Genomic DNA, 25504 nt, shown 5'->3' on the forward strand with positions numbered 1-25504 from the left:
AACAGGGAAGAGATTTTCAAAAGGAGAGGACGTGGTGAGCCATGTCAAATGGCCTTTCATCAGATAGAATCTTATTTTTTCCTTTGCATTCTGTGTAATGATGTTTAATGGGTGTTAAAATTTATATTTTAAGTTATAGCAAGATAATCCTGCATAGTGCTTGTACTAAGCTTTTCATGAAAGTTACAGTAGTTCTATCTATAGGTTAAATAAAGGAAGTTAATATCGGTAGGTCAGGAGATGAGTAAAATTATGTTAGTAATCTAACTTCTCAAGGAAGAATGCTCTAACTATCTAGCAAAATCTGTCATTAAGCCTGTATTTTTTTACAGGTAGCTCCTGATTGTAGGTACAAAAATTAATAGACTTTATTTAAAAAATTGGGTTCATCTTGGTATCAAGAATTTTTTAAGTGCTAAGTAAATGTAATTGCATAATTGGGTGGGGGAGCATGTATGGTTTAAAGAAGCTCTTCTGTTTTTAGAAGGAATGAATCATAGCACTCTATTGATCAGCTAACCAAGCAAATCACAGCACTTTCATAAAACTGTGTTTGGTTTGTAAAGTAATAGTTATCTGTGGAGTATGTTGGATTTGATGTGATTCATGATTCAGATTTTATGAGTGCTGAATAACAAAGTTCTTATTTAGAATATAGGCTGTAGTTTGAAAACTATCACTGTTGACTTCAGACTATATGGGAATTTATGTTAGAAAAATTTGCCATTGTTTTATAAAACCAGTTTTACACAGAAAATACACACACATTTTAGAGATGGTTATTAAGAATTGCTTTGAAAACTAATACAGGCCTTAGAATCTGGTCAGATTAATTTTAATATCAAAAGTTGAGAAAAAGAACATAATCACGGAGTAAAGAAAGGTTAGACTTCATTTTCTTTTTTTTTGTTTTTTTAAAGATTTTATTTATTTGACAGAGAGAGACAGCTAAAGAGGGAACACAAGCAGGGGGAGTGAGAGAGGGAGAAGCAGGCTTCCCGCTGAGCGGGGAGCCCGATGCGGGGCTCCATCCCAGGAGTCTGGGATCATGACCTGAGCCAAAGGCAGATGCTTAACGACTGAGCCACCCAAGCGCCCCAAGACTTCATTTTCATGCTGGCATAATTGTTGGCATTGAGAGTAGCATTAGCTGTTATTTTTGTGTGTTAACTTGGATACTAACTATAGTTGGTGTATAAAGGATTACATATAATGCTCCTGACATTTTGGACTAGGATCCCGGAAAATGTTTCCTTGGACTAGAAGCTATAAAGAATAGATGATATTAACTGTCTATGGAAGTATACCATTTTAAGATACGGTTAATAAAATGTGGTGCTTTATTAAGGGACCTGGGATATCTGTTAGATTAGGAAGATCAAAATATTATTGGAGATCAATTAATGTGATTAAGACATCCTTAGGAAGAGTAGAACATAAAATGATGTAAAAGAAAAACCACACAGCATTATAGCACTGGACAATTGGTTAATATTTAGCATAGTACAAGAGGTGGAAGTGAGAGATGCTATTTGATGGTCACTAGAATGATACTTTTATTCTGGGGTCGTGGTAACATAGTCGTCTTTATATTAACTAGTTCTTAACATCATTCAAGTAAAAAAAAGTGGTTTGTAGGTACAGCAACCAGTTTCAGGGCTGCTACTATACACTTAGTATATGCATTATGCAAGTCTTTGTTAATGCTTTGGCCCTGTCTGAATACTGGGAAAGAAATGCCCTGTTATTAATCAGTTTGGTGATATTGGTTGATAGAATTCTGTCATTGATTGTATCTGCTTTAGCTTTAGGTTGAATTTTTGGACTTAAAAACCAAGAACCAAATCAAAATTGGGACCCCATCCATCAACTCATAGATATTATTTTTTTATGAGTTCCCATTTAGACAGCTAATTGGCATTTGATTTATCACTTTTAGCCTAATACTAATTATTTTGTAATGTTTTCTGTATTAGTTACCTATTTGTGTAACAAATTATCCCAAAATTAAGTTTAGGCTGAAAATAATAAACATTTATTATCTTATTCTTTTTTTTTTTTTTTTGAGTTGAGAATTCGGAAGCAGCCTATCAGGTGATTCTGGCTCAGGGTCTCAAGCTCAACTGAGGGAGGATTCATTTCCAAGCTTACTCATGTGGTTGTCACGCAGCCTTAGAACACCTGCTTCCAAGTTACTCACGTGGCTGTCGGTAGGCCTCAGGACTCTGGCTGTTGGCCAGAGACATCAATTTCTTGGCCACCTGGGCTTCTCCATGGGACTGCTCACAATATGGCAGCTTGTTTACTCTAAAGCGAAGTATCTGAGTGAAAGCCCCCAAAACAGAAGCCAGTCTTTTTATAACCTAATTTTGGGAGTGATAGCCTGTTACTCTGCTAAATTCTGTTCCTTGGAAATGAGTCACTAAATCCAGCCCACACTCAAGAGGAGGCAATTACAGAAGGGCTTGCATACCAGGAAGAGGTGGGATCGTTGTGGGCCATTCTAGAGGTTGCTCACTACACTACCCTTTAAAGTTGAAAACTTTTTGTTGTTACTGCAGAATTCTTTCTTGGAAGGAAAGCTTATGGGGGAAACTAAAAATATAAAGTAGATAAATAAATTCTGCCCCGAGCACCTGAGTGGCTCAGCCGGTTAAGCATCTGCCTTCGGCTCAGGTCATGATCCTGGGGTCCTGGGATTGAGCCCCACAGCTGGCTCCCTGCTTAGCGGGGAGTCTGCTTCTCCCACTCCCTCTGCTGCTCCCTCTGCTTGTGTGCACGTGCTCTCTCTCTCTCTGTCAAATAAATAAATAAAATCTTTAAAAAAAAGAAATTCTGTCCAAAACAGGGGTTCTAGGGCGGTAGATCTTAGCTGTCATCCTTCCCCTTTAGCTGCCAAACAATTTGAATATTAATATCTTTACCATCAAACGTCAATCAAGAACATGAATAAATACTGTTTTTCTCATATTTTCATTTTAGGATTTGTCAACAGTTGTAAAATTCTAGCTTATAAAAATCAGGTATTACAACATGGAAAACAATTTGTGTAAATGTTTCTGGCAACTTTTAAAGTCAAGTAACTTCCTTTAGTAAAGTAAATCTAATGTAATGCCTGGTTTTGTAGCATTAGGAGATATTATTTATATGTTGGTGTGATAATGCTGTTAATCAGTTTGTTTTTGTAGTATTAGCAGATGTAATTTATGTATTGGTGTGATAATGATAGTGATTTACTTACTAACTGCTGCCTGAAATGTTTTATTAACTATTTCCAAATTATATGTATTTCTAAAAAATCACAAATGTATAGTGGTATTTGAAATTCAATTTTAATATTAACATGTTCTTATTGCTTTTATGCTGTAAATTGTAATTCCTAATCAGTAACATAAATTACCTATTTTCTTTATCGTGCAGTATAAAGAATATAGCTTCAAAATAATAGTACCAAAATTAATAACAAACAATAAATCTGTAAGTTTAGAATTTCTTTATGTAGTTCTTTTAGTCCTTAGACTATATCCCTCTAAAAGGTGTATAAAATCATTTGAAAACTATTTCTGGGTGGTTATGTCAACAGTTTGATATATAGTTAGATTCTGGGCATTGTTTCCAAATGCTTTATTTATCTTAATTCCTTCTACTGCCCTGCAAAACTAGGTTCTTTTGTTACCCTTATTTTACTGATGAATGTAGTTTTTGCCGTCTTGATTTTAAGTTAATTTATGTTAACAAGAAAATAGTACTGGTTTTGTTTGTTTCTCTATGGATTGCTGTAGTGGGAAGTAGGGGATAAAACTGAGGGAAAGGAAAATTTTAATTAGGAATTGAGATGGTGTTTATAATTTGGGGACCTTGAGGGTATATAATGGGACTGAAAGGGCAGTGAGTCATAATGGACTTAGTTCAATTCAAATATAAACACACCATCCCCCCCATGTTTGTTTACATATGAGCCATTAGTAACATCACTTAAATATGTGTGAATATGTGTATAATACTAAATTTTATTATGATGTTACAGGATTCCAAGTCCAGGATTTACTGTGAACAACCTTCTACAACTGTAATACTTTTACATTAGAATTTTATTTTTTTATTAAGATTTTTATTTATTTAATTGAGAGAGGGCGAGCACAAGCAGGGGGAAGCAACAGGCAGAGGGAGGACCAGACTCCCCACAGAGCAGGGAGCCTGATGCGGGGCTCAACCCCAGGACCCTGGGATCATGACCTGAGGCGAAGGCAGACACTTAACGACTGAGCCACCCAGGCGCCCCTTACATTAGAATTTTAAATCTTATTGAAAATTAGAAAATAAAGTGCCTGGAATCATCACAACCAGTTGTAATTTAAATTGCTTCTAGCCAAAATATGTCCAAACCAGTGAGTAGTATTGGAAGTGAAAGTTAGCTCCACAGTTTCTTCTGAGCAGTTTTTTCACAAGTTCAGAGTGATTTTATGGAGTAGATTTTCATTACTGAAATGCTTCATTTGGGTTCTTAATTACTAAGGAGTACCTTTTTGTGGTTGAGTGTTGTAATTATTAGAGCTCACACAAGATAGTTTTGAATAGAGGATCCTAATTTCTGGAATTTCTTTTCTAAGTTATTCTGATAAAATCCATGTTAGTTGAGCTTATGGCATGATAACAAACAGCTTTCAGTGTTGGTCTCTAAGTGACCCTTTTGGTTACTTTAAAATATTTTCAAGATATCGTAATTCTCTTGAGTTACTTTAAAAATGCAGTTGATTCTGTTTTAAATTCATGAGTCTAAATGGAGACTGCATTTGCTGTAAATAAAAATTGGAAATTTTTAGTAAGTGACATCTTTTATTCGAGCAAAAGGATAAAATATTTGGATTATTGCACCTCTATCTGTTTTATTAATCCAAACATGTAGGACCTTGTGCCAGGTACTTGTTCACTCTCAGGTAATAGAAGTTAACTAGGAATCTAGAAGAGTTAACTAGAAGACCCTTTTGATATTTATTTCTGTATTACAGTTAGAAATGGAGGTCTGTGTAGTGCCCCTGTTTGTATGAATGGGTCATTTAAAAACAAATGCAGTAATTACTATTTTTTAAAACTCAGATTTATTTTAAAAAGTATATGATTTTTCCAATACAATTTATATCTTTAAATTAAGTAGGAATCTAGCAAAAATTTTGACATGTGCTGTCAACCTTTACTAAATACAAACGTGTCATAATGAGTGAAATGTAAGATTTTCATTAGAATTACATTTTCAGCTTGTTTTTGTTGAATAAGTTTATACACCATTTTATCTTACTTTTATTTATTTAATTTGTATTTTATTTTCTTTAGTTAACATATAATGTATTATTTGTTTCAGGGGTACAGGTCTGTATCCTATTTACTTTTAAAACAAAGGAAAAACTGGGCCGCCTGGGTGGTCAAGTGTTGGACTCTTGGTTTCAGCTCAGGTCCTGATCTCAGGGTTGTGAGATCGAGCCCCACTTTCTATCCCTCTTCCTCTGACCACCCATGCTGTGTTCGATCTTTCTCTCTCTGTCAAATAAATAAATCTTTAAACAAAGGAAAAGCTATACATTATCTTCGATTTGTTTCCATGGAATTAAGAACCATAAAAACCTTACGTTTCCTGAAGGTAGTAGATGATTATTTAACAGCATAATGGTAAAAGGGTGGAGTATTATGGAAACATATCTGTATCTTCAACAGGAACTAGTGTTTGAAGCCATCATTTCTGTAGTATGTTAAAGTGAACATGTACCTGATTAATATGTATTGAGTTAAAGGTAATAGAATATTTTCATGTGAGCTTGAAGATGAAATTCTTCTGAGGAGACCTTTTTTTTTCTTTTATTAGAAGTCAGGGTTTTTTGTTGTTTTTAATGACAGGACCATTTTTGGCAATATTTAAAAAGCGTAACAGTTAATCAAAACTTAGTACAAGTATTTAAATTAAAATCAGCATTATTATTTATCAGTGGCCTGGCATACATTTATATGTGTGTGTGCGCTTGGTTTCTTACAGGTGACAAATGGCTATTTTAAAGACTTACTGAGTGATAAAAGGGAATTGTATTGATGTTTTTTTTATCTGAAGTCTTATAGATTGTTAATTCACTGTGGCCTCTACACCAAAATTTGGTGAATGTTAATGACAGTGGCTAGTTAAGAAATGGCAGATTTTGATCAACTAATTATCCTTGTACTAATATTAAAAAGTGATGGTGTTGTTTCAGTAAAATGGAATAGTCTAATAGCTGATATTTTTGTATATTAAAATATAGCTGTTATTATAGTGGGAATTTAAAAATGAAACCATTCAAATCATATTTTCTTTTCCTTCTCTTTCTGATAGTGCCAAAAGTTTCTGTTGACATTGTAGTTAGCAAATTGTTTTTGTGTTTACTTTGGGGCATGCATATGCAGTTATCTGGTGAATTTACACCCCTTTCCCCTGTAGTTCTATGTGTATTAATAATCTCAAATAAAATTAATCTTCTTATTCTGCTAGAGAAGAAAAAGCTGGATCACTTACCAGTAACTGGAGTTCTCCTATTGGGTAATCTCCACAGATCCACATTCTTTGAAGTTATTGTGAATGCCTCGAGGACCAAGGAACCGTTGAAATTTCCAATTTCAGGAAGGTAAGCAAGTGCACTGAAGCATGTCTCTAGCATTCCCAAATCCCCTCCCCCCAACTTTCTTACATATACGTCTGTACTGCATGCCCCCTCAGTTCCAGTGGATGCCCATCAAGAAGATTCTCATGCTGGACAGAAGGGCAAGAGAGGTGGATCTGTGAGGGAAAAGACCCAATAGGATAACTCAAGTTACTGGTGAGTAATCTAGTTTTCAAAAACTTGAGATTTTTTTCTCACATTTCTTCTCTTTAGAATGAGTTTGTTTAATTACAAAGAAGAAAGTTGTTTGAGATAGCTTCATTTTGTAAATTTGATGTAGATTATGGAATTTATTGTATGGATGATAAATACCTAGTTCTTAATGGGTGTATGAATAAGTGTGACATTAATTTTAAAGAGTATCACTTACATAATAGCTGTTTATAAAAATTATGTATCTATTACCTTCTGGTAAATAGTGTAATACTTCTAAAGCAATTTAAGGAAGCTATGTGTTGAATTATTTTATAAATTCCTTTATTTGTGATGTTGCTTTTACATGCAGTATATACTTACACTGTAAAACTTAGGCTTATGCCAAATTTGGCCAAATTCTTCTGGGATAGTACTGAATAACAAAAAATAATCTTACATTAATCGACTAGCACTTCTTACTGATACAGTTTTCAGTGTACCTTTTAGCTTCATTGTAGGTATATTTGGAAAATAATTCAGGGTGTGTTTACCACTTCCTTGTTCATATAGTTGGACTTACTAATTGGTTTATTGTGAGTCTCTGCTTCCACAGGTACCAGACAATTTATTGAACTGTCATGTAAATATTAGAATTGGACAGAATTCCTTGCTTCTGATTTCTCTCTCTCTCACTTTTTCTGCTTTGTTACCAGGTTATCCTTTCTAAAAGGGCACTTTTAACACATAAAGAGCCTGTAGTGGTCCTCTGTTCAAGTTGTTTTACAAAATTTTCATCCATTTGCTGGTTGCTTAAGGCCTCTCATAATCCAGTCCCATCCTGTTTATCCAGCCTTTTAAATTCTTCACTTTGAAACTTTTCTTTTGGTCTTACTTGTTTACTTGTTACATTTATGCTTTGGGGCTTGTACTTTGCCATTTTTAAAAAAATGACTTTCTTTTTATTCTACTTTTCGATACTCTAAGGCTGAGATCAGGTCCTATCCCTTACACAGTTCCTTTTATGCTAGCATCTCTCTGTGACCTCTGTTTCCTCAGTGGAAAAATGAGATTGCTATGAGAATTGAATTAATTAATTTGTGGAATGTACTTAGAACAATTCCGAGTAGCACATTGTAAACACTCTTTTTATTATTTGATTAAAGATGGAACATTTCTGTGATTATGGATATAATTTTCATCTGTATGACAGAGTTTAGCCTTTAGATATTAGCTGTGGGTGGTATTGCTATTTCTTCGATATGAAACTCTTACGCTGATTTGTATGATCATGGAGAACAAAAATGGGATTTTATTGTTTTTAATTTTATTTAGTTCCTAACATCAGTGACTGGGATTAAATTATACCCATTAAAAAATAGTTTTTCACGTAGTTGATAGAAAAAACTTAGTTTTTCATGAATATATTTACTAGTTTTCTCATTTATAAAACAGGGTCATTTGGCTTATCAATCCTGTTTGTATTGTCAGTTTTTCTTAAGAACAACAGTTTTTTCCCTTTGAAACTGGAATAGTGAAGTTATAATTGTTTAGTGCAATATAAATTTCTTCTATGGGACATTAAAATAGAATGTATAGTTTTGAGAGAGTTAACTAGTTTGGCTTCATTTTAAGACTTTGTGTAGTGTTAGAAAACAAACTGGAAGTTCAGTGTACTTGATTTTTGAGGTTTAATTATCTTAGAAGACTATTGCTTGATTTTCAGAAATGTTTGGTTTTAATATTACCTGTCTGAAGAAGCAGTAGATAAAATCTAATTTCAGGTTTCTGAAGGAAGGGAATGACAGATTGAGTGTCGCTTTTAAATAGTCACCAGAGAACCAATTCAGGTCCAATTAGACAAGCCAAAGTAAAGAATATTTAGATGACTTAAGTGCTTGTTGTGAATTTCCTTCTGCACATCCAGTTTCAGCGTTTCTTTGGTATAATAGTGCTATGGTATATATTAAGAATATCCTTATTCTTTATTCTTTAGAGATACATGCTGAAAATTTTAGAAGGAAATATTATGATGGGCTCAGAAAAAAAGTGTGGGTATTTGGGTGTGTTGTGTATATGTGTGTGTAGAGAGAGATATAAGAAGAGATAAAGCAAATGTGGCAAATGTTAACAATTTTGAATCTAGGTGAAGGGTATATAGGGTATACATTGTACTTTCAACTTTTCTGTGGTTTTGATATTTTTCAAAAAAAAAGTAGAAAGTATTTTAAAAAGAACTGTATTGTGCTTCAATTTCTCTAATTCTAAAATCGGAATAATAGAACTTGTTCTTTCTATGCCTTGATACCGGTAGGCACAGTGGGGGGTACATTTGGTAGAATAGCAGTCAAGAGAACTTTTAAGAAGTGGTTTTTTTTTTTTTTTTTGACATTAAAGAAGAGTTTGATAGCAGACAACTTTCAAAGTACATTTCACGTAAAAGCATATTAGCTTAAAATATATCCCTTTTTCTTATTCAGAGCATATTGCATTATAATTGAACAAGAGCAGTCAAGAAGCAATAAATATGTAGAAATAAATGAAGTAACTAATTGAAATTGAAAAATATAGCTAGTTATAAAATAACTCCATAAATGGGCAAAAAAGATTAGACTTAGCTGAAGAGAGAAGTTGTTAATTTCAAGATAAAACTGATAGGGCGCCTGGGTGGCTCAGTCGTTAAGCGTCTGCCTTCGGCTCGGGTCATGATCCCAGGGTCCTGGGATCGAATCCTGCATGGGGCTCCCTGCTCGGCGGGAGGCCTGCTTCTCCCTCTCCCACTCCCCCTGCTTGTGTTCCTGCTCTCGCTGTCTCTCTCTCTGTCAAATAAATAAATAAAATCTTTAAAAAAAAAAAAAAGATAAAATTGATAACTTCCTGGACACTGTACAGCAAAATAAAGAGATGAAAAGAATGAAAGAAAAGCTAAGCCACCTTAGAAGTAGGTTGAAAAGTTTCAGGGCAGGTCTGATTGGAGTTCCAGAACAGAGAATACAGAGAATGGTGGAGAAGCAGTACTGAAGAAAAAATGACTAACCATTTTCAAGAATTTTTTTTAAAAAGTAGAAATTGTTGAATAATTAGAACTGAATCATAACAAAAGCATTGTATCCGAACTTGAAGGATACAGGAAAAGTGGTGCTTAGGGGTGAATTTATAACCTTAAATGCATGTATTAGGTTGAAAGAAAATAAATGAGCCAGATATTCAACTCAAAAACTAAAAAAAAAAAGGAGAAAGTAAAAGCTAAGAAAGAAGGGAGGGAAAAAAAATAAAAATAGAATTTGGTGAAATAGAAAATAATAAAAACAATAGCAATGTTTATTCAGATCAGAGCTGGTTCTTTTTAGTTGATTAAGTTCTGGACATACTCAAAAAACAGATGATGAGGGGCGCCTGGGTGGCTCAGTCATTAAGCATCTGCCTTTAGCTCAGGTCATGATCCCAGGGTCCTGGGATCGAGCCCCACATGGGGCTCCCTGCTCGGCGGGAAGTCTGCTTCTCCCTCTCCCACTCCCCCTGCTTGTGTTCCCTCTCTCGCTGTGTCTATCTCTGTCAAATAAATAAATAAAATCTTAAAAAAAAAAAAATGTGATGTAAATAAAATTTAAAATGAGATATAACTACAAACACAATTATAAATTTAAAAATCACAAGAAATCACTATATAATTTTTATTATATAAGATGTATAAATATATAAATAATATATAATATAACATATATATTAATATATATAAATAATATATATATATAAATTTTAAAAACCAGGTGAACTGGATTGTTTTCTAGGGGAAAAAAATCATTCCAAAATTGTAAAGAAAAAATCTAAAGAAATTTAAAAACTGTTAAAACAATTGAAGTTGTAGTAAATTTCCCCAAGAGGAATAGGTTTTTAAAAATAACAACTTTAGGGGCACCTGGGTGGCTCAGTTGTTAAGTGTCTGCCTTCGGCTCAGGTCTGGGATCAAGCCCCGCATCAGGCTCCCTGCTCGGTGGGAAGCCTGCTTCTCCCTCTCCCACACCCCCTGCTTGTGTTCCCTCTCTCGCTGTCTCTCTCTCTGTCAAATAAATAAATAAAATCTTTTAAAAAAAAATAACAACTTCAGGGGCGCCTGGGTGGCTCAGTTAAACATCCAACTCTTGCTCTCAGCTCAAGTCTTGATCTCGGTCATGAGTTTAGGCCCTACGTTGGGCTCCACGCAGAGTGTGGAGCCTATTTAAAAATAATAAAAAAATAAAAATAAAAATGGAAACTTTATTGAGCTATTCACAAATCCTATTATTTATCCATTTAAAATGTACAATTCAGTGGTTTTTAGTATTTTTAGAGTTGTGCAGCCATTACTTTGATGTTTTAGAATATTTTCTCACCCCAAAAAGAAACTGTTGTACCTGTTCGCCGTCAGTCCCAATTTTCCTCAAACCCTCCAGACTTAGGCAACCTCTGATTTACTCTGTTTCTATAGATTTGCCTATTCTAGACATTTCATATAAATGGAATCATTCAATATGTGACCTTTTGTGACTCACTTCTTTCACTTATAATATTTTTAAGGTCCAACCATGTCGTACCATATATCAGTGCACTTTATTCCTTTTATGACTAAATATTATTCCATTTTATGCATATACCACATTTTGGTTATCCTTTCATCAGTTGATGGATATTTGGATTATTCTGCATTTTTTGCCCATTATGAATAGCTGCTATCAGCATTTATGTACAAATTTTTGTGTGGACATACATTTTCATTTCTCTTGGATATATACCTAGGAGTGAAATTACTAGGTCATATGTAACTATGTTTAACCTTTTGAGGAACTGCCAGACTGTTTTCCAAAGTGGCTGTGCCATTTTACTTTCCCACCAGTAGCATATGAGGGTTCTAATTTTCCACACCCTCACCAACACTTTCAGTATCTGTCTTTTTTACTTTACCCATCCTCACTGTGTGAAGTGTTACCAGAGGAATAGTTTTAATTGTGATATTTATAATCCGTTTTCAGATATACTTATGGTGAACAGATAATTCTATTTTTATACAAAATGACCCAGATAATAGAAAAAGAGGGAAAGCTACCCTGCCGTTTATCAGACAAGTGTAGTCTGGAAACCTAAACTGGAAAGAATATACAAGGGAAAATATATTCAATCTTATGTATGAACAGAGACATAAAAATTTAATTAGGATAAGAATGTAAGGATAGTTCAATATTTGAAAATTGTATCAATGTAACATAAGATTTAGGGGAGCAGTCTTTTTTTTCTTTTTAAGATTTTATTTATTTGTTTGACGCAGAGGGAGAGAGAACAAGTGGGGGAGCAGCAGGCAGAGGGAGAAGCAGACTCCCTGCTGAGCAGGGAGTCCAGCGCGGGGCTCGATCCCAGGACCCTGAGATCATGACCTGAGCCGAAGGCAGTCGCTTAACCGACTGAGCCACCAGGCGCCCCTAGGGGAACAGTCTTGAAAGATTTAGTGAAAGTTTATGATAAAACTCAATGCCCATTAATGTTTTGAGAAAAAAAAAAACAACAACCCTCAAACCATGACAAGTGAGCTTTTTCTTTCAGTAGAGGCTGTCTTTCAAACTGTCGCATTATGCTTAATGGTGAAACCTTAGAAACAGTCCCATTAAAGTCAAGAATCAGACAAATACGTCTTTACTCATAAGCAAAAAGAACTACAATCCAAATGGATTGGAAAAGAGGAAAAATGAGATGAACATATCCGTAGAAAATTTTTTAAAAAACCAACACTGTGTTAATAAGAGAATTCAGTGTCACTAGATATAAGATCAAGATTAAAATTGGCAGTAGCCAGTTAGAAAATAAATTTCTCCTATACAGCAAATTCTATAAACTGGGTAAAGTGTTATTGAAGGACATAAAATTAGACATGAGTAAAAGACAGAATATACTATATTTATGGTAAGTATAAATATTGCTTAAAAAATTACTTCTCTGTGATTTATTATACATAGTTTCAGACAAAAATCCCAATAGGATTTTTTTTATACAAAAATTATATACAAAATTAAAGCCACAAGAATAACCAAGACAGTTCTGCAAGAAGAACAATAGTGAGGAGTGGCTTGTGCCGTTGTTTAGCAAGACTAATTTTAAACATGTTATTTAGAATGGAATACTACGTAGCAGTGAAAAAGAATAAACGGCTACACACAACATGGCTTGATTCTCCCATGCTTATGTTCAGCAAAAGAAATGAGAAACAAAATATTACATATCGTATGATTTCATTTACAGGAAGTTCAAAAACAGGTAGAACTAATCTCTGGTGTTAGAGATCAGAATGTTAATATCTTTATCTGGGTTGGGTATACATTATTTAAAAATCAAAGTGTATACTTTATGTAAATTACACCTCAATAAAAGAAGTAAAATATAAATTTATGGTAGTTAAAGTAGTATAGTCTTAATACAGGAAAAGACAGCTTAATATAATAGAAGAGAGAGTTCAGAAATGGATCCACACATATTTGAGAAGTTGGTAAGAGTTAGAGATGACATTTTCTATCAGCAGGGAAAGAAAGAGTGGACTGTTGAATTGGTTTTCTGTATGGGGGGAAGACTCGGTCTCTACTTCAGACTTTATGCAGATGTCAGTTCCGTTTGAATTTTACACTAAGCATGAACAACTCTTTAATAAAGAGGAAAGTATAGAAGAATGTGTGTCTTTAGGATGTGTGAGGCGTTCTTTAACAAGTCAAGAAAAGAAGAATGGACCATCGAAGATAAAGACATCAAGGATAAAGGATTTGACTACCTCAGAAAGAAAAACTTAGGTTTAATAAAATACATCATAAACCAAACTAAAATGTGAGTGGCATGACTGAGAGATAGGTGTAATGTCTGTAATATCTAGTGGATTTGTGTCCAGAATATATAAAGAGGAAAATAATAAGATGATACAAATGCAGATAAACTGAACAATGGATATTAAGGCAATTCACAACAGAGCAAAGGAAATTGGAATGGCTAATGAACTGAAAAATGCTTAGTCTCATTTTCAGGGAAATGCAATTAAGAACTTACGAGCCATCAATTTTTTCACCCATTAGCTCAGGATCAGGTAAGTGTTACACAGTTCAAAGGTGCATATCCTCGTATCCAGAAATTACCATTCAAGGTATTATTAGTCTGGAGAAATTTGCACATTTGCCCAGGGAGATTTGTACAGGGATATTCATTTGGAAAAATCTAAATGTCCGTCAATAGGCATGGATAAATAAGATAGAAAATAGTTATATAACAGAGAATTACGAAGTCTATGTTTAGATTTTTATCACTGGTGACTATTTTTATCTGTAAGAAAAAATTATATTGTTTATGCCCAGGAATTGCTTTAAGTATATATAAACAACTATTTTAGTCCTCATAAGAACTCAGAAATAGGTACAATTATTATCTCCATTTTATATATGGAAATCCTGAAGCATACAGAGGCAAAAAACTTACCTACTTTCAAAGGTGGTAAATGGCAGAGTGGAGATTGAAAGTTAGGATTTGAATCTTAATTGCCTGGCTCCAGAGTCCATTATGCCATGCTGCATTTCAATGTGTCTAAATAGGGAGAGAGCTCAGAAATGTAAGATAAAGTCAAGGCAGAATGATGTGTACAGTGTGTTATCACTTACACCAAATTCATGATGGTGGTTACCTCTGTCTGGATGGGGTTGGTAAGGGGAGATCTAGTGATAATGGTGAAAGGAAGCTTTATGGAACTACATGTTTTTCCTTAAAGAACATGTATATTTGTAGCTTTTAAACGCCTACAGTTAATGTATATATAAGCTTATTTTTACAAAAAGAAAAACTAGAAGGATTGATCTAATTTTTTTAATCTGCATTTATTCTTGATACTGGTTTATTTTTTAATTTTTTTTATTTTTTAAAGATTATTTATTTATTTGACAGAGACACAGCGAGAGAGGGAACACAGCAGGGGGAGTGGGAGAGGGAGAAGCAGGCTTCCAGCTGAGCAGGGAGCCCGATGTGGGGCTCAATCCCAGGACCCTAGGACCATGACCCGAGCCGAAGGCAGACGCTTAACGACTGAGCCACCCAGGCGCCCCTTGATATTGGTTTATGGTAGAAAATGAAAGCAGTGGCCCTAGCACAGTGACTGTGATTTAGTTTAGTTCTAAGGTAGCAAATGAACACCAGTCACTGGGTTAGGTGCTAGGAATAGGGAGGTGGTGAATAGGTTTCATCCTCTTTCTTTAAGGAGTTTAGAGTTTTATAGGGAAAGAGAGAAATAACTGTAATTCAATATGTTATATATAGATCTGTTTTCTTCTTTGTTTCTCCATCCCTCCACCACCGCCCTTTCCTCCGAATACAAATAGGAGAAGGGGGAAACATCCTCATTTGGGGTATGGGAAACAGGCAGTGAAATGTCAGTGGCAGTCCTACTTCCTGTTCTTTTAGAAAACTACCAGAGAGTAAACTAATGGTCAGAGATTGTAGCATGTTCACCATTGTATCTCCAAAACTTAGTATAATCCTTGTGCTTAATTGAATAACTGGTGAATAACTGGCATACTTCCCTCTCAAATTAACTAGCACTTGAACCCAAATTTCTCCTTAGCCATCCGGGATATCTTCCATTGGTTGTTTCTTCCATTGATTATTAAAGTCTGTGGTAGTTTGACTAAGAATAGTGTATGAAGCCTTAAATTGTTTTGTGCCAAAGAACTTTGACTTGAGAAATATTTTAATCTGTAGGAAATTTTGGATCTCTAAAGTCCAATTTTATTTTCATTGTGCTGAGTCCAGTACATTTTTTTAAAACTAGTAGTCTTCTAATATTGGGATAGTACAATTGTTTTCCTATATTCTCTGTCTTTGAGTCAGTGCTGTGTTGTATAAGTGTTTATGTTCTGTTTCTTATTTGTGAAATTCTTAATTTCCTAAAACCACATTCTCTTCAAGTTTCCAGATAGTATTAGTGTTTATGGTATGAGAATCCTAGTGTCTTTTAAAATCTGTCATGATATCTCATAAAAAATAGTATTGTTTCCTTTCACCCTAACGAGAGAGGTGTGTTTTCCTTGGTAGCAAATTAGAGTCAGTGTTAGGAGAGAATCTTTCCCAAAAGGGCAAATGTGAATACCTTAAAAATTGGTTGAAAATGGGTAAATTTGAATAAATCATAGTGAAAGATGTTTATTTTACTTTGTAAATTTAACACTTGGATTATAATTGACAAAATCCTAAAACAAGTCGTGTTATTATGCTGGATGGATTTAGTTAAACTATTGGTCAAATCCTGTTCCATGTGTACATAGTGCTGCTTTCTTACTATATAACCCTTTTGCCAGAGATAACACGAAGAGAGCCTGGTTACCATTTGGTGGAACAAGCCTGCTGGCTCAAGCCTCTGCCCAGAAATTTGATTCAGTCTCTTTTCTGGACAGTCTGGTAAGCTGTCATTGTTCTTCATGTTAAAATCATCTTACTCAGGATGTACCCAAGAGGAATTTAATACTAAAGGAGGAGACAATATTAAATTCAATGAAAATGTTAAAATAGTTACATTAATTGAAGGCTTCACATTAAGCATGACTAATTTTTATAGCACTCCAACAGAAATATAATGCAAGCCACAAAAGGGAGCCATATATGTAATTTAAAAATTTCTCATGGCCAAATTAAAAAAGTAAAATGTAACAGGTGAAATTAATTTTAATACTGTATTTTATTTAACCCAATATATCTAAAAAATTATCCTTTCAAATCATTATTGAGATATTTAACAATCTTTTCCATACTGAGTCTTTGGACTCTGGTCTATATTTTATATTTATAGCACATCTCAGTTTGGGGTAGCACATTTCAAGTGCTTAGTACCCACCCGTGGCTTCTGTATTACATAGAACAGACTTAGAGCATCTGAGAAAACATTTGGTTTTGTATAATTCTCCTATTACTTCTCATTAAAGGTGCTTTGAATTTCTTTTTTTCTTTTATTACTTCACCTGTGTGTGGGTACTCAGCTTTACTGTTGGTCATTGGTAACCTGAAACCGACTATCCATTCCTACATTTGACAGAACATTTAGGTCTTACTGTAGTATTCCCTGATACCTAGGTCTACTTAATTTCTTTATATATTATTTTTAAAAGATTTTATTTATTTATTTGAGGGAGGGAGGGAGCAAGAGCGAGCAGGGGACCAGGGGACAGAAGAAGGGAGAAAGAATCTCAAGCAGACTCTGTGCTGAGCATGGAGCCTGACGTGGGGCTCGATCCCACGACTCTGAGATCATAACCTGAGCCGAAACCAGGACTTGGACGCTTAACCAACCGACTAAGCTATCTAGGCACCCCATCCTTCCTATAAGCTTCCTATAAAAAGCTCCTCCTTTTTATCAGAATATGAGACTCAGACCTTCTACATAGGCTACTCTAGGTAGGATTATACATTATTGCCATTGTCATCTCCTCCACCCCAGCAGGGTAACAAACCTCTCTTTTCTTGGTTTAAAGTCATTGAACCAGAAGTATTCCTTATATGATGACTTTTTTTTTATAAGAGGGAAGTCCAGCATCATACTTTATGGGGATTGGGTGTCCATTCTCTAAGATGCTAATTGCTTAAAGATTTCCAAATCAATCAATTTTTCTCTACTTCTTCCTTAGTAAATACTATGAGAATGAACATATTGCAAAATAGAGGCATATCTAAGGTACAACACATATGACTTGACTTTTTTTTTTTTGGTAAAGATTTTATTTATTTATTTGTCAGAGAGAGCAGGAGAGCACAAGCAGTGGGAGCGGCAGAGGGAGAGGGAGAAGCAGGCCCCCTGTCAAGCAGGGACCCCGATGCGGGGCTCGATCCCAGGACCCTGGGATCATGACCTGAGCCAAAGGCAGACGCTTAACTGAGCCACCCAGGTGCCCCATGACTTGACATTTTGATATCCTCTTGGTTTCACCTTTCCTAGATGAGTGACATCTATGAAGATTATTCTCAGTAAATGAATTTATGACCTCTAATACTGGTTATCTCTGTGTCCCAGTGCCAGCAGAAGAGTCTTCTATATTTTATTTCAAACAGTGCTCTTGTAATAAGATTACTTGAACTCAGAATATATAAATGCTCAGATTCTGAGGTTTCTTGGGCTACCTGCTTTCTGGTCTTAGTTATTATTTAACTTTCACACCTCTTTTGAATTTCCAGTCTTTCTCAGCCTACCTCTTTGTTACTCTATCTCCCTGCTAGCAGAATCTCGATTCCATTCTGTTTCCTTCCCACCCTTACTATCCAGGAATACCCATTATTGTTGGTAGGTATTGCCAAGCACAGTGAACACAGTGTTTGTTAAGGTCGAGTTTTAGCAACAGTGTGATAGGGTATGGTGTGGAATTAGCATTGGAGGGCCTGGTCTGGTATTGAAGTGAAGCATAGAATATTCTCATTTTCCCATCCACTATGACCATTCATCCTATTTAATTTCATTGCCGCTACCTAGGTGAAAGCTGGTAGTTGCTAGTTGTGGTCACTGGTATGTTGGTCAAATTTCTGAGTTAGAGGCTGTTATAGCCAGTGAACACTAGGCAGCATGTGGTAGCTGCTGACTTTGAACAAAACTAAAGACTGACTGAAAAGGATTCTAGGATTAGAGCAAAGAACACTGGATTTGTTTTCTTTTCTTTTCTATGATTGGATAGTTTGTCCTATCTACTGCCATGACACTGATGTTCAAAAGATGCCAGTTTAGCTTCATCTCTGAGTATTTACTGAGATCAGTGAAGTGCCAGGTACTTTCTCAGCAGTGACCAAAATGGACACTGTGCCTTCTTAAGCAGTGGTTACTTGTTATTCCTCTTTAAATGTCCAGGAGCTCTCTACTGCCTTCAGGTCCAAGTCAGAGGCCTCAGCTTAGTTTTTGAGTTTCTGCAGTAGAGACTAGAAACTGATGACCGGTGGTACCAGTTTGACTCTTTGTTTTATTTGGTCCCCTCAGTGTTGGTCTGCATCATGTTTCAAAGAAATTGTATTGCCACTATTAAAAATTCAGGAGATTTTTCTTGAAATTTTAAATTTCCAGCTTTTTTTTTAATTGGAAGGTCTAGCAACCCTGAGCCTCGTTGTTCATTGCAACAGTTTGACCCATTTAGAGGGGACTTTGGCTCTCCACAGTTCTCATCACTCACTGTTGTCTCCTGGGTGTTTGTTTTACCTGGCCCTCCTCACTCATTTTTATTAATTATCTAGTCTCTGTAGATAATTGAGTTTGTAACTCCTGTTCTAGGTAATCTGATGATATCTCACTATAAACTTTGTTTCTTTTCTTTGATAGGAACTTTTTAGTAAGGCCAGGAGACGTCCTTAGGTAAAGTCTATACTCCTTAACATGGCTTACAAATCTTTTCATGGCTTGGTTCATGTTTATTTCTTTATCACTAGCTCTTGCCATTCACCCCATAATGTTACGCCTCAGCCATATCCACCAATCCTCCTACCGGTAATGTGCTCTGTTGTTTCTAGCCTTTGTACACACTCAAATCTTGAATGTTATTTTGCATTTCTTCTCATCCTCTGTTCCCAGTGCTTCCCACCTCCCACCCCAAGTTTGGTTAATTCCTGTTAATTTCATGTCTTCTTTCCTTCCGAAAGCCTTTTCTGTTCCCATAGGATCTGCCTAGGTATTCATCCTATATATTTCCATAACTGCCTGCATTTAACCCAGTCTTAGCACTTACCAACTGTTTTTGGTAGTCTGCTTTCCAAACCTGCTCTAGACTTTGTAAGAGGGTGTCTTCATCACTTTTGATTCCCAGGGCCTGTCATAAAATAGATATATAGTAAATATTTCTTGAGTGGGAATGGCTTCTTTCTCTAAGTTCTTTTAACAATTTCTAATTCTGAGTCTTTGCTTATGGAATTTCTATTGTATGGAATAATCTTTTTACTCTTCCAACTCTTGTTCATCTTCTAAGCTTCAACTTGTAGGGGGGCTATCCTAAGCGATTTTTTTTTTTTTTTTTTTTTAGCTAATTTCAGTATCTACTTAACCTTTTCTTCTTTAGGTTCCGGGAATACTTTTTAGAAATGTCTCATTTTAGCACTCAACATGGTTTTCATGTACCTTACTTTGTTATATTTAATGTACAGTATCATTCCTTTTTTTTTTTTTTTAAGATTTTATTTATTTATTTGACAGAGACAGAGATAGGAAGAGCAGGAACATAAGCAGGGGGGGAGTGAGAGAGGGAGAAGCAGGCTTCCCGCAGAGCAGTGAGCCTGATGTGGGGCTCGATCCCAGGACTCTGGGATCATGACCCGAGCCCAAGGCAGACGCTTAACGACTGAGCCATCCAGGCGCCCATGTACAGTATCATTCTTAAGGTGTTATTTACCAGTAACTTGTGCTTATTAGTAGATTGCTAATAACTAAAATAATTTATCTAGTGATTATATTCAATTTATGAGTCAAGGGTCTACTATCCTAAATATTCTCCCTTATTTATTGAGAACTCTGACATCTAGCCAGAAGTTTTAGATCTCTACCTAAATTTCTTCTTCCATTTTGGACTTTTCCCATAATGACAGTGCATATATTTTAATTGCTTGGGTTTTTTTTTCTGTTTCTCACACTAAACTGTAAACTAAGGGTTGAAACCATGTCTGTCTTGTTAAAACCACCTGTTGATATATCTTAACTAATACTGGAGTTTAGAAGATCTTGATATTCACCATGTGCATGTTTAAGATGTGACTAAAACAGTGAGTGTTTTCAGTAAGTTAGGCATGAACATCTCTCATTTCTTTGCATGATTATTATTAGGCAATTATTTAGGTAACTCCACTTTATGTCTTCTAGGAATTTCAAACTTCATATGTGCAAAATTGAACTTAGAGTTCTCTCCCCAAATTCCCCCTCTCTTGATGACACGCACTCTCTCTACTTCCTTCTCTCTTACCTTCTACTTTCTGCTATTCATCTACAAATCCTACGTGCTGTACCTCCAAAATATATTTAGAATTTCACCTCTTTCACCCTCAACTGTTGCCATCCTATTATAGGCCACCATCATCTCCTGCTTGCCTATTATAATAAGTTCCTAAATGGTTGCTGTGATTATAGTCTGCTTTCTTACCATCTGTTATCTAAATAGCAGCACAGCCAGGTAGTTTTTGTTTTTTGTTTTTTTTTTAGTTTCCAAAGCTCATTTAAATTTGATCCTTGCAAACCCCTTTGTAGAATCACTATTATTATTGTAATTATTATTATTGTAATTATTTTACCAAGAAAGCAGAGTCCATGCAGGTTAAGTGACTTATATGAGAACAGAAGCCATTCATTAGTAGAGCCAAAATTTAATTACAGATCTTCATGTCTCAAAGCTTTGCCTTGTGGACCACAAATTCTAAATGTGATGACTTGAGAATCCATAAGGACATTACCTTAAAGTCTCCCCTAGATAGTTTTCCAAAGGGATAGGTCATTCATACTATTTATAGTCACTTTTTTTTTTTTTTAAGATTTTATTTATTTGAGAGAGAGAGAGAGAGCACAAGCAGGAGAGGGAAGGAAGAGGAAGAGGTAGAGACAGGCTCCCCGCTGAGCAGGGAGCCTGATGCAGGGCTCAATCCAGGACACCGGGATCATGACCTGAGTCGAAGGCAGACGCTTAACCAACTGAGCCACCCAGGTGTCCTGTAGTCACTTCTTAAGAGCAGTTTTAAGTTCGTAGTTAAATTGAGCAGAAGGTACAGAGATTTTCCATACACCTCTTGCCCCTACACTTGCTAAGTGCCCCCCCCTTATCATCATTCCCCACCAGAGTGGTACATTTGTTACAACTGATAAACCTTTATTGATGCATCATTATCCCCCAGAGTCCATTGTTTATATTTGGGTTCATTCTTGGTATTGTACATTCTGTTAGTTTAGACAAATATATAATGACATGTATCCACCATTATAGTGTCATATAGGATAGTTTTACTGTCCTAAAAATCTTTAATGCTCTGCCTATTTATCTCTCGCTCTCCCCAACCCCTGGCAACCCCTGATCTTTTTGCTGTCTGTAGTTTTGTCTTTTCCAGAATATCATATAGTTGGAATTACACAGTATATAACCTTTTCAGACCGGCTTCTTTCACTTTAGTAATATCCATTTAAAGTTTATCCATGTCTTTTGATGGCTTGATAGCTTATTTCTTTCTATTACTGAATAATATTCCATTGTCTGGATGTGCCACGTTTTATATGTCCATTCACCTTTTAAAAGACATCTAGGTTGCTTCCAAGTTTTGATAATTGTGGATAAAGCTGCTATCTACATCCATATACAGGTTTTTATGTGGACATATCAGCTCTTTTGGGTAAATACCAAGGAGTATGATTGCTGAATTATATGGTAAAAGTATGTTTAGTTTTGCAAGAAGCTGCCAAACTGTCTTCCAAAGTGGCTGTTCCTTTTTGCATTCCCACCAGCAATGAATCAGGGTTCCTGTTGCTCTACATCCTCTCCAGCACTTGGTATTGACAGTGTTCTGGAATTTGACTATTCTAAAAGGGCAGCCAGGTAATTTTTATTTTAACTCTAGTCAGATCATGTTATTCTCTTTTTCAGAACCTTCGCATTCTACTTAGTATCCCATTCTACTTAGAATACTATTCTAAGTTCTTTCCATTGTATGAAAGGAAGACCTTAAGGCCTTACATGATCTGGTCCTTGGGACCTCTTCAGACTAATTTTACTATTTCCTCTCTCATTCATTGCATTTGAGACATTTTGGTCATCTTAGTGTTCTTCAAACATTCCAGCCTTCTGCCATAGGGCCTTTGCAATTGGTCTTGCCTTTCCAATTGGCCTTGCCTTTCCTGGAATTTTTCATATCTAGAGACCTCCTTGGCTTACTCCGTCACTTCATTTAGGACTCTGCTTAAGTAACCTTACTGGAGGTCCTACTCTGATTTTCCTGTAGAAAAATAGCATTTCTGTGTAGTTCTCTTTTCCCATACCCCGCTTAATTTTTCTTCTACTACCTAATAATATTTCATGTGTATGTGTGTGTACATTCATATATTTGCGTATAAGTGTGTGTATGTGTGTATAAGATGTGTACATTTGTCCATCTTTACTAGAATGTCTGTATGCTCCATGAGGGGATATTTCTGTACATTTGTAGCATAGGACCTGGTACGTAGATGGTGTTCAGTAAATGTGGAGTGAATGACTGTATTATACCAAAAAGTGTTTTAGCGTTACTGATGTAGAGTATTATGGTAGGACACAATCATATACATAAGGAAGGCTTAGTTTCATTTTATTTCACAACTTGTAAGCTTTATAAGGCTAAGGATTTTCTTCTTTGCTCTATTCTCATGTGTAGAATGTTGCCTGGTGGCAATATATATTTAATAAATATTTACTGAATCAGTAAGTTTATGGAAAGGAACAGGGATGTCCTTATTATGAAAATAACCAAATTATACTGTATGTGAAAGTAATCTTGAATAGAACTAAAAGTAGACGATTTAACTCCAAAAGTTGGGGGAAAGGGAAGGAGGAAGAGTGATAGTACTACCTTGATTAAAATCTTTTGGATCCATTTATCTCCATCATTTGCCAACTACTCCAAGCCACCATCATCTCTTGTCTGGGCTACTCTAATAGTGTACTACTTGATCTCTCCAATTCCAGGTATGTCATGCTTTAGCTCATTCTCTACACGACAGTTTTAAAATGGAAATATGATAGAAATAGCTTAAAATTCGGATTCTTTAACTTGGCCCATTTGTAGACCTGCTGTGGCCTGCCTACCTCTTGATGTCATGCAGTTCTTCCCCCTCAGTATTCTCCAGTGTTACAAACTTTTAGTTTCTACAACACATCAAGTTCTTTGCTGCCTTTTTACACTCAGTGCTTACTTTTTTTTTTTTCTGCCAAATATAATCTTTCTCCCAGTCTTTCACTGGGGTAACTCCTTTGTATTATTTAAATCTAAGCATGTCAGGTCTTGTGAGCAGACTTTTTGAAAGCCTTATCTACGTTCACTCCTGTTACAGTTGGTCATGGTGTTGGAGTGGGCAGGGAAGAACAAAACCACAGTTTGTAATTATATATGTAGCTAGTTAGCTACTTTTGTTTGCCATTGTATTCCTAACACTAAGCATGGTGCTTGGCACATAGTGGGTGCTCAGTAAACATTTGTTTAATATGTGAAATAACTGTATAACAAAAGATGGAAAACAAAAAAACGAGCATGGAAAGAAAAAAAAAGCAGAAAACGTAAAAAGAAAACCACATGTGCTTATTAAAACACTAAATGCCCATGACATAAGCCCAGATATTCAGCAAGACTCAGGTTAGGTGAAATACAAAACCCAGCTATACAGTGGATGTTAGAAACACATCTAGAACAAAATTACTAAGAAGGTTGGAAGTAAATGGATAGTCAAAACTAGATATTAGGCAAATATAAACAAAAAATTAATCAGTGGATGGTATTGCTAGACAGAGTTGAATTAAAAGCAGTAAACATCAGGGGCGCCTGGGTGGCTCAGTTGGTTGAGTGACTGTCTTTAGCTCAGGTCCTGATCCCAGGGTCCTGTGATTGAGCCCCAAGGAAGGCTTCCTGCTCAGCGGGGAGTCTGCTTCTCCCTCTTCTCCCAACCCCCCGCACTCATGCCCCCCTCAAAAATAAATAAATAAAAGTCTTGTTTTAAAAAGCAGTGTGAGAAAGAGGAGAGGCACTTCGTAATCGTCAAGGATATAGTTACTAATATAAAGAGAACCAAAAATCTTTATTTTTTTAAAGATGAAGCATTGAAGTATGTAAAGTGAAAACTAAATCCGAAGAATATATATATTCTAGATATATAGCAGTAATGGGAGACTTTCAGTCCTTGACACATCAAAGAGATAAAAAATAAGATGTCTGAATCATATAATCAGTAAATCTGATACAGTAAACGTACTCTTATTGTAAAAAGAACACCTTTTCTATTTCCCATGGAACATTTAAAAAAATAAATACTAGAAAGAAAAGTGGAAAAAAAAGTAAAAATATTGTCAACCACATACTGTACGATGAAATTTTAAAAAAAAATTATTTTTATTTATTTATTTATTTTTTTTTAAGTTTTATTTATCTAAGAGAGAGAATGAGAAAGAGAGAGCACATGAGAGGGCGGAGGGTCAGAAGGAGAAGCAGACTCCCTGCTGAGCAGGAAGCCCGATGCGGGACTCGATCATGAGACTCCAGGATCATGACCTAAGCCAAAGGCAGCCGCTTAACCAACTGAGCCACCCAGGCGCCCAAAAAAAATTTTTTTAAAGATTTTATTTATTTTTATTAGAGAGAGCACAAGCAAGGGGAGCGGCAGGGAGAGGGAGAAGGAGGTTTCCCCACTGAGCAGGGAGCCGAACATGGGGCTCCATCCCAGGACCCCGGGATCATGACCTGAGCTGGAGGCAGACGCTTAACCGACTGAGCCACCCAGGTGCCCCCTACAATGAAATTTTAAGTTAATATAACAAAAGCAGGTGCTTTTTCATCTCAGACCTCAAAACAAAACCTTCTCAGACCTCAAAACAAAAACCTCAAACACTTGAATTAAAAAGTGTAAAAATACTCTCCTAAAAAAATCTTAGGTCAGAGGTCTAAAAGATACTGCAAACTGGCAAATGTAATCTATCTAGAAA

The 25504-nt window shown here is 35.6% G+C and overlaps 1 protein-coding gene across 3 annotated transcripts in view; it reads left to right on the plus strand.

The window, feature by feature from the left end:
* Positions 1 to 25504, plus strand: part of YAF2 (YY1 associated factor 2) — a 72671-nt gene that overhangs the window by 18024 nt on the left and 29143 nt on the right. Inside the window, exon 3 of one of the 3 annotated variants that reach the window (XM_021704830.2) lies at positions 6573 to 6644. The exons of 1 other annotated variant lie outside the window; for it this stretch is intronic. In XM_021704830.2, coding sequence (XP_021560505.1) covers positions 6573 to 6644 — 72 coding nt within the window. Of the gene's footprint in view, positions 1 to 6297; positions 6645 to 25504 lie in introns of those variants that run through there. One more of the 3 variants, XM_021704827.1, reaches the window with a different exon arrangement.

The sequence above is a fragment of the Neomonachus schauinslandi genome, chromosome 5, assembly GCF_002201575.2.
Source record: "Neomonachus schauinslandi chromosome 5, ASM220157v2, whole genome shotgun sequence".
Lineage (NCBI taxonomy): Eukaryota > Metazoa > Chordata > Mammalia > Carnivora > Phocidae > Neomonachus > Neomonachus schauinslandi.